The following is a 10,892-nucleotide window of genomic DNA, read 5'->3' as shown; positions in this document are numbered from 1 at the left end:
TACTGTTGAAAAGAAATGTAGTAATTTTTAAAATATTCTTTTAAATACAAATGTATCCTTGGGATAAGATAAATATAGTATAAATTTTTGTATAAGTATTATTTAAAGTAAAAAAAAATCTCTATTTGAAGTATAATAATATAAATTGCTCTATAGATACTATTTGTTGTTAGATTTAACTATTCTATAATAAGAGGTATATGCGTTCATTATTATTGATTATAAAATTAATGATTAAAATTTTAAATAAAATTAAATTTTTATAAAATAAAATATAAAATCAATTATAATATTAATGGTTAAATTTTTAATAATAATTTTCGTTGCAATTTATTATTTAAAATGCAATTTTCTCCCTTTAAAGTAGTTTATTAGAACTTTTCAGTTATAATGTAAAGTCCTCTATAAATACTATTCGATGATAGAGACCCTTTTCTGTCTTCAACCAGGACAGCATGCCTCTGTCCAACGTTTAATGTTGTAAAAACCTGAACGAGTCATAAAATAATGTTTAGCATTATAAGTATTTATACTATTGTTGAAAAAATAAAAAGCCTGTCATAAATAGCGATTTGATGATTTAGTAATTAAATTATATGATCACTTAGGTTAAATCGGCATATATTAAAATTATGAAAATAATATAGTTAATATAATTTAAAATATTACATACTTTAAATTTAAAATTATTATTATACTAAATCACACATCATATGTTCAAAATTTAAAATCAAAAGTCTATAATAACACATTTTTATATTTTAAATTATTAAAAAATTCAAATTTTTAAATTTAAATATTTGAGATATTGATTAGATTTTAAAAGATATTATTATTCTTTTAGGATATTGTTTAAAATTAAAAATATTGTATTTATTTTAGAGATTTTTTTTTTTTTTTAAGATTATGATTAAGATGTTAGGTCACAAATATGGACTCTTGAGATGAAAATAATCATTATAAAACTTGTGTTGACAGTTCCCAAGTTTTCAAGTTTTATCAAACTTGTGAGGATGAGGTTCTATACTTGATTTGTAAAACTTCTAAGATATTTTCGAGTTCAATCCATAAAATTTGAAAAGAGAATGTTCAAAAGCATATCTAATATATTTTGAAATAATAAATATATTTGTAAAGGCTAAATTATATTTATATTTTTTTTTATTTTGGTCATTTATCCCTTAAATTTGGGATCTATTTGATCCTTTTTTTTTAAAAATAATTTTTAATTTTAAGAGACAATTTTGAATCTTTTGTTGATAGATTCAAAATTTAAAACTTATCTCATTAAATTTACTTATATAAAAACTATAAAATTCAATTAACGTTAAAATCAAAAAAAGATATAAAATAATAAAAATCATATGAAAAATATATTACAAAAATTTTTAAAAATAAAAAATTAAAATAAATATAATAAGTAAGATAAAAGATCAAAAATATAATTTAGTTTATTTATAAATGTAGGCATAAGATATCAAACAATTTTAAATAAATTTGAATGAGTTTTTGTCTCTTTATAGTGTTAATTCTAGTGTATTTGTTATCATTGTTGTACATAAAAAGAGTTTATTCCCAACACAAATATGGAAAGATTGTCATTATAAAGTATTCAATATCCAAAATACCCCTTTATTCAAATTAAATGTCGTTTTAATTTAAATTTAGATTACCGATAAAGTTATTAATTTTCCTAATTTTAAGGAATTTTGTTAATACATTTTTTACTTTACCTTTTTAAATTATTTGTTTCTACAAATTTTTCTCAATTAACTGGCATCAATTTCTTTTCCCACATTAAAAATTTTCAATGAAATTTTCTCTCTCAAAATACTACTTGGTTATATTTACTTTCCACACTAAAATATACATAAAAAAAAAATTTAAAGGCTATGAATTAGAGTAGGTTGTCAACTATTGGGACTTGAAGTCATCTTATCTTTCATGTCCTAGGTGACACGTGTTACAATGAACGGGACAAAGAATCACGAACTTACAAGGATGTGAGGGTCATTTAAGTCCAAAAATCCATCTTAGTTTAGATTGTAGGCTATAACTCATCTCTATAAAATCAAAATTATTAGTAATTATCAATCAACCATACAACAATGAATGTTGAAATATTACAAGTTTTTATAAAATAATTAAAGAATATGTTCCGGCCAAGGGTTAGACTAGGGTTTTTTCCTATATTGTGCCTTAGAGCCAGAGCATTCGAAAGTGGAATCTTCCGTCTTAGCTCTAGGGTTTTAGGCTTTATGCTTTTCTGTTCATGGGCCTCCTGGGCCTTATGAGCGCGAGGATTTTCATAACGGTTTTCCTTGGGAATATTTGATTATCAAATATAGGCTTTTCATCCTTGATTCTCGGACCAGTCCAAGGGGTGAGACCCACTCGGACTTTGGCCGATCATTACCATGGCCGAGTACAACCTGGCCGATCTCTCCATGGCCGAGTACACCCTGGCCGATCACCATGGTCGAGCACACCCTGGCCGATCTCACCATGGTCGAGCACATCCTGGCTAATCTCACCATGCCGAGTACACCTGGACGACCTCTCTATGGCCGAGCACACCCTGGCCGATCTCTCCATGGCCGAGCACACCCTGGCCGATCTCACCATGGCCGAGCACATCCTGGCTGATCTCACCATGCCGAGTACACCTGGCCGACCTCTCTATGGCCGAGCACACCCTGGCCGATCACCATGGCCGAGTACACCCTGGCCGAGCTCGTCCAGAAGGTGGGTGAGATTGCAGTCCGATCGAGAAGACCCATATTCAAGAATCATCAGATCAAAACCTGTAAAGGGTATCAGATCAGGATCTGACCGAGACGGTACACTTGCCTTCCAGCCCTGAGCCTATAAGGCGAAAGGGATAAAGCAACTGCCCATTCGAACCACATCGGAAATAGGCCGAGAATCATATCGGGAAATAAGCTAATAATCATGTCATCATGTAGAATCGTGGTTTCCCGGAACCTGAAGTGAGATAGAATTGTCATCCTTAATCCTCGGAGCACCTAACGTGAGACCCACTCGGACTTTTGCCGACTGCACCATGGCCGATGTCAACATGGTCGAGCTCATCCTGGTGGGTTCACCTTGGCCGAGCTCATCTTGGCCGAGGTCACCATGGCCGAGTACACCCTGGCCGAGCACACCTTGGCCGAGCTCACCAGGGAGTGGGTGAGATCGAGGTCCGAATGATCTTACATACGTGGAAAGTTAGATGGCCTGCTGACCGAGACTACCCATATTCAAGAGTCATATGATCAATACCTATAAAGGGTATCAGATCGGGATCCGACTGGGACAGTACACTTGCCTTCCAGCCCTAAGCATGTAGGCGCAAGGGCTTAGCTGTCCTTGAGATCGGATCTAGCTCGGACTCTGATTGAACCTCCTCGAGACATGGATCGAGATCAAAATCCTACCGACCTTACGACACAAAAACCAAGTTTAAAACTTTTTTTTTTGGGTATATAACACTAGGTCTCCAAAATGCCGACCAGGTCTCCAAAACGCCGACCAGATCTCCAAAATGCCGACCAGGTCTCCAAAATGCTAACCTCGCGATTAATGAAGAAATAAAAACTGAGTTAAGAACTTTTTCTTAGTATATAATGCCGACCAGGTCTCCAAAATGCCGACCAGGTCACCAAAATTCCGACCAGGTCTCCAAAACGCCGACCATGTCTCTAGAATGCTGACAAGGTCCCTAAAATGCCGACCAGGTCTACAAAATGTTGACTAGGTCTCCAAAATGCCGACCAGGTCTCCAGAATACCGACCATGTCTACAGAACGCCGACCAGGTCTCCAAAACGCCGACCAGGTCTCCAGAATGTCGACCAGGTCTCCAGAATGTCGACCAGGTCTCCAAAACGCCGACCAGGTCTCTAGAATGCTGACCAGGTTTCTAGAATGTCGACCAAGTCTCTAGAATGCCGACCAGGTCTCCAAAACGCCGACCAGGTCTCTAGAATGTCGACCAGGTGTAAAACGGAGAGACACATCGTCCAGATTCCAATCTCTTATATAATGATAGAAAATAGTTCGAGTTAATTTATACTCGCCCATTCGAATTTTTACCGATCAATCACGAGTTTGGTCTTCGAGTTATTTATACTCGCCCAGTCGGATTTTTACCGACAATCACGAGTTTGGTCTTCGAGTTATTTATACTCGCCCAGTCGGATTTCTGCCGACAATCACGAGTTTGGTCTTCGAGTTATTTATACTCGCCCAGTCGAATTTTTACCGATCAATCACGAGTTTGATCTTTGAGTTATTTATACTCGCCTAGTCGGATTTCTACCGACAATCACGAGTTTGTCTTCGAGTTATTTATACTCGCCCAGCCGGACTTTTGCCAACAATCACGAGTTTGGTCTTCGAGTTATTTATACTCGCCTAGTCAGATTTTTACCGACAATCACGAGTTTGGTCTTCGAGTTATTTATACTCGCGCAGTCGGATTTCTGCCGACAATCACGAGTTTGGTCTTCGAGTTATTTATACTCGCCCAGTCAGATTTTTACCGACAATCACGAGTTTGGTCTTCGAGTTATTTATACTCGCCCAGCCAGACTTTTGCCGACAATCACGAGTTTGGTCTTCGAGTTATTTATACTCGCCCAGTCGAATTTTTACCGGTAATCACGAGTTTGGTCTTCGAGTTATTTATACTCGCCCAGCCGGACTTTTGCCGACAATCACGAGTTTGGTCTTCGAGTTATTTATACTCGCCCAGCCGGACTTTTGCCGAAAATCACGAGTTTGGTCTTCGAGTTATTTATACTCGCCCAGTCAGATTTTTACCGACAATCACGAGTTTGGTCTTCGAGTTATTTATACTCGCCCAGCCGGACTTTTGCCGACAATCACGAGTTTTGGTCTTCGAGTTATTTATACTCGCCCAGTCGGATTTTTACCGATCAATCACGAGTTTGTTGCCTTTAAATAACACACCTGTCGATCATGGAAATATAAAAGAGATGATATTTAATAAAATTGAAATTATTGGTTAGTGGTGCCTCGTTAAAAACTTTATCAGCAAAGAACCTTTTCACATTTTTATATGGAATACAAATCTCTTGGGACGACCCCATCTTCTCGGCTTTCAACTGCCCTTTTGTTGATTTTTCCCTTCTCCGTCTTGATGTGACTCAGGGCGAAAGCTCTCACCTCCGACATCGTTTAACAATTCGCTTTCTCCAGCACGATGTCGAAAGCTCCAGACCTTAAGCCCTTCTGGAACGCGATGACTGCCATCCTTTCATCCAAGGACGCTATCCTCAAGGCGATCTCATTGAACCTTTGCAGAAAGTCCTTCAACGATTCCTCTCGCTGCTGCTTGAGGTCGAACAAGTCCGACGTGATCGGTGGTTTCTTCTTGTTAGCGGCGAACTGTGCCATGAAGAGCCGACTAAAGACATCAAAGTCGGTGATTGATCGGTCAGGGAGACCACTAAACCAATCCAGTGCTGCTTTTTTGAGTGTACCCATGAATAGTTTGCAGCGGACTTCCATACTTCCTCCACAAATCAACATTTGAGCGCGAAAATTTGTCAAGTGCTGACTGGGATCCTGAGTTCCATCAAAAGGTTCGACTTGGGGAATCCGATGATCCCTCAGGATGGTCTCAGCCTCTATGGCCTCCGAAAAAGGTTGAAAATCTCTGGGGACTTCCATCATGACATCTTCCTCCGCCGTCCTGGCGTTGGTCGTTATCATAGCTTGCATCTCGTCCACCCGCCTCATAATCTCCTCGTTTTCTCGTTGAATAGCCTCCTCTCTCTCCCTGGATCGCGCATTCTCCTCCCTCAAAACTTTGATCAATGCCATCATCTCCTCCATGGTAGGGTGTTGTGAGTCGCTGTTGGATGTGCCGCCTCTCGCCATGGTAAAGTGCGGATTATTCTGTGTTACTTGGGGCGTAGGAAAAGTTTCACCGTAGCCCCACGGTGGGCGCCAAAATGTTCCAGCCAAGGGTTAGACTAGGGTTTTTTCCTATATCGTGCCTTAGAGCCAGAGCATTCAAAAGTGTAATCTGCCGTCTTAGCTCTAGGGTTTTAGGTTTTATGCTTTTCTGTTCATGGGCCTCCTGGGCCTTGTGAGCGCGAGGATTTTCATAACGGTTTTCCTTGGGAATATTTGATTATCAAATATAGGCTTTTCATCCTTGATTCTCGGACCAGTCCAAGGGGTGAGACCCACTCGGACTTTGGCTGATCATTACCATGGCCGAGTACAACCTGGCCGATCTCTCCATGGCCGAGTACACCCTGGCCGATCACCATGGCCGAGCACACCCTGGCCGATCTCACCATGGCCGAGCACATCCTGACTAATCTCACCATGCCGAGTACACCTGGCCGACCTCTCTATGGCCGAGCACACCCTGACCGATCTCTCCATGGCCGAGCACACCCTGGCCGATCACCATGGCCGAGCTCGTCCAGAAGGTGGGTGAGATCGCAGTCCGATTAAGAAGACCCATATTCAAGAATCATCGGATCAAAACCTGTAAAGGGTATCAGATCGGGATCTGACCGAGACGGTACACTTGCCTTCCAGCCCTGAGCCTATAAGGCGAAAGGGATATAGCAACTGCCCATTCAAACCACATCGGAAATAGGCCGAGAATCATATCGGGAAATAAGCTGATAATCATGTCATCATGTAGAATCGTGGTTTCCCGGAACCTGAAGTGAGATAGAATTGTCATCCTTAATCCTCGGAGCACCTAACGTGAGACCCACTCGGACTTTTGCCGACTGCACCATGGCTGATGTCAACATGGTCGAGCTCATCCTGGTGGGTTCACCTTGGCCGAGCTCATCCTGGCCGAGGTCACCATGGCCGAGTACACCCTAACTGAGCACACCCTGGCCGAGTTCACCGGGGAGTGGGTGAGATCGAGGTCCGACTGATCTTACATACGTGGAAAGTTAGATCGCCTGCTGACCGAGACTACCCATATTCAAGAGTCATATGATCAATACCTATAAAGGGTATCAGATCGGGATCCGACTGGGACAGTACAGAATACAATATTATAATTGAAAGAAAAAATTAATACTAGTTGAAAATCTGAAAATGACAAATAAAAAGAATGTTTTTATTTTAAAAAATACGACACTTGAAAAGAATCGAAGAGAGTAACAAGTAAACAAAAAAAGTAAAAGTAATGAACAACTTTGTTGCCAGTGAACTAACCAGTAACCATGCTTTTCAAAATGAGTACACTTGAAAAAGCTACATTTGCTGCAAAGTCCCAACAACTGTTTTTAATTTTTTTTTCTCAAAAAAATAACATTTATAACTAAAATCAGTACATTGGGTCACCAATTTTTTTCCCTCTAAAATCAACCTGCTTAATTTATTTCAACTGCTCCGTTCCAAGGAGAAAATCATTTTGGTATAGACAATGGTTCTCAACCAGGTATTTGATTTTGACAACCCTACTCTATCTAAATGTTTCTACTTTTAAAACAATATTTTGTAAAATATTTATTTTATTATATCTTGTAAGGAAAAAGGATTAAGTAGTTATTATCGATAAGTAGGTATTTATCTTTTGTAGCACTGTGTTTTTTTTAATCTTTTAAAGATGCATTGGTTAGAAAAAGAGATATTATATATATAAAGAAAATATTTCTTTTCTAACCAATTTTTGTCCTCATAATTATGATTTTACTCTTAATTATTAAGAAAGAAATATAATTTTAGTAATTACCATTAATTAATTATGAATAATCGCTCACACTATTTATTATTTTATTTTTAAAATATTTAGAGATACAAAATGCTTCTTTCTCTTAAAATATATATATATATATATATATTGCATAAAATAGACAATTTTTGTTAAAGATAAAAATAACTCATTTTACATAATTAATAATTCATGTGTTTTCAAATAATAGTAAAACATTGATCAATGTTCGTTAGTCCGATCGGTGTTGTGATTGGTTCTCAAACATCAACATCTTGAATTCAAATTTTAAATTTGATAATAAAATAATATTAGAAAGAACCTATCAACAAAATAATATTAAAATATATTAATCGATAAATAAATTACTACCATAATCTCATTGTCTCAAATTTAACATAAATGATAAATAATTAAGAATATCAAACATTAATATCATATACAAGTTATAAAATATGTTATTCCCAAGAATAAATAATTGACCATAATCAATCAATTAATCATGCTGAATCTTTCGGGGTTTCCCTAATTGCAACTCGAATCCCTATGATTTTTACTTTTACTCCTCTAAGTTATATTCAAAATATTAAAATGGAGAGAGAAAAGGGACTAAAAGAATTTAAAAAAATATATTAAAATACACACAAAAATTTAAATTTAAATTCAAATTTTTTTATTGTCATTATAATTTCTACCCATAAAAAATATAAAATATTTTCATGTCAATGTCTATGAGGAACGAGGTGGTTTACTGTTCGCACGAATCTTGTTTTGCTTGCAAATGAAAGCCCTCCTCATCCTGGCTTCAGCGGCAATGGCTCTATTTAAATTCCTCAGTGCCGTGGCCTCATCACACTCTTCAGACGAGCCCATTGGGGATAACTTTTCTGGACTCAAGTTTAGATCCGGTAGGGCCGGTGGGCCCACATTAGCAATGACGTGGCCCAGTCCATTAGATGAAGAGAATGGCACTTGCAACGACGTCGTTGGGAGACCAGAAGACACGACAAAACCCGATGATCCACACGTCAGATTGTGATTGGGCATCGTCAGAGATATATGTGGGGTTTGCACTTGCTGACGCTGAGGCTGTTTTTGCTTCTCATTCGGAGTCTTGGAGTCAGAAGAGTTGACCTTCACATTCACATGAAATTGCTTTGACGACCCACATTCTGGAGTGGACCTTTTCGTTTTGTATTCACCCTTGGAGCCGTTCATCTGTGTAAAAAAATATATATAAAAAAGTAATTCAATAAATCCAATGAAAAATTTGAGACCCATCATAAGATAAAATAGCATACACAAGTAAAACCCCGGGTAAGTGAAATTTTTATTTTCCTCGATTCTTCTATATTTTCATGATGGAATGTAGCATTTGTCTTCGTCAAGTCTTGTATATTTTCAGAACAGCATGTTTTCCTCTGTTGACAAGAAAAAAATAATGTCAAAAATAAAACCCAAAATTCGGATAAAACATTGCATATAATGATTTAAAAAAAGTAACACCACACAAAATTTTCCTAATTGTTTGCGTCGCAGAAGAAAATGCAGAGAAAGAAAAACTTTGTACATGTAAATTAAATACAGATATAACAACTAAAGAAGAAGAAGAAAACCTTGGTTTTAATCATTGTTTCCACGTCACGCCGAGTGTCAATTGCAGATCTCTTTTTTGTGCAGCCCCATATGAATGAGTTAAGTTCTGAATTATGAAACTCAAGAAGGAGTTCAGCCACATGCTTCTCTTCTTCACTGTACCACTTCGGACCAAGCTTCGTGCTTCGTTTCATCTCTTCGCTTTCCAATAACTCTCACAATCCTAATCTTCTTATCCTGTGCCCCTGGCTAAAACAATTAAGAAAGGTTTAAATTTGAATCCCTATGGTGGACTCTACCACTTGAAAATCCAAATGGATATATAGATACTAGAAATTTTAAAGAGAAGGAATATGTATATCTTTTCCCTATGTTTGCCATGTGTCGCACTAACACTCCATCATTAGGGTTTATACAGGTAACTAATAATAAGTGACCCTGCATTCACACTGAAACAGAATCAAATATCTGGATATTGCAATTTTTTTATATAAGATTGTCTTATTTTGATTTTTTTTTTTATACTTTAGTTACTAGAATAAAATTTCATCATTAATGAAATAATTTCTTTTTCAATTTATTTATTATAAAAGTCCTGAAAAACTTATTATTTTATTTAATTATTTATATTTTACATAAAATATCACTGATTGATCAAATCGTTAAATTAAAAGTTTTAATACAAAGATTAAGTTTGTAAATTTTTAATAAACATAAAAATTATTCAATACTTTATTTTATAAATTAAAATTAGCGAATAATTATAAAAATATTTTTACATTAATTTAAATATATATAACGAAATGTAATATGAATTTTAAATTTTTTACAAAAAAATTTGTATATATTTGATATATACATTAAAAAAAATTTAATTCAATGATTAAATTATTAAAATCTGATATAGAATATACGTTATTGAGTACAAAACTTACTTTTAAAGTAAATTAAATTATCCTCTCACAATAAATTATGAAAGAAAAACTATTTAATGTAAAGTTATTATGTTATAATTAAGATAAAATATTAAAATATAATTTATTATATAATTAATTTTATAATATTATATTTTTAATGTAGTTCTTGAGAATATATATATATATATATATATCCTTTAGTTTTATACATTAATGTTATATATAATATATTAGTTAAATTAGTTTTTTTTCTTCTTTTTATTACTTTATTTAACTTTATACTTAAAAAAATATTTAATTTAAAATTTTAAGTTTTAAAAATTATTCAATATTATTTTTTTGTTTAAATTGTCACTAACAATATTATTAAAATCAGTTAAAAATGCAACATTAAACAATTTTTAATTAAATTATCAAATTCATCATTTTAAAAATAGAAAGATTAGATTGAATAATAAATAATAAAAAAACAATTTAATCCTATATATAATATTCAAATAAGTATTTTTATGTATTTTAGAATTATTTTAGGTTAAATTAAAATAATAAGAAAACTATTTCATAAAATTTCTTATTTTTCTTTTATAGGTTTCGGATTGGTTTGAACAATTCTTATCAATTAAGTATTAGTTATTTTTTTTCATGTAAATAGAT

General features: G+C 34.9%; 1 protein-coding gene across 1 annotated transcript; it reads right to left on the bottom strand.

Annotated features, from left to right (window-relative positions):
• Positions 1-7,997: 7,997 nt before the first annotated feature.
• Positions 7,998-9,941, bottom strand: LOC109791985 (uncharacterized). Its single transcript, XM_083063784.1, has 3 exons — positions 9,342-9,941; positions 9,027-9,146; positions 7,998-8,943 (listed from the first exon to the last, which is right to left on the bottom strand). Exons 1-3 carry the CDS (start codon positions 9,513-9,515, stop codon positions 8,455-8,457), a joined length of 783 nt encoding a protein of 260 aa, XP_082919910.1. The 5' UTR covers positions 9,516-9,941; the 3' UTR covers positions 7,998-8,454.
• Positions 9,942-10,892: the final 951 nt, after the last annotated feature.

Source organism: Cajanus cajan, chromosome 9, assembly GCF_000230855.2.
Source record: "Cajanus cajan strain Asha chromosome 9, NIPB_CcT2T_4, whole genome shotgun sequence".
NCBI classification, from domain to species: Eukaryota; Viridiplantae; Streptophyta; class Magnoliopsida; order Fabales; family Fabaceae; genus Cajanus; species Cajanus cajan.
Note: the sequence above shows the minus strand (reverse complement) of the source record. Positions and strands in the feature narration are given on the sequence as shown.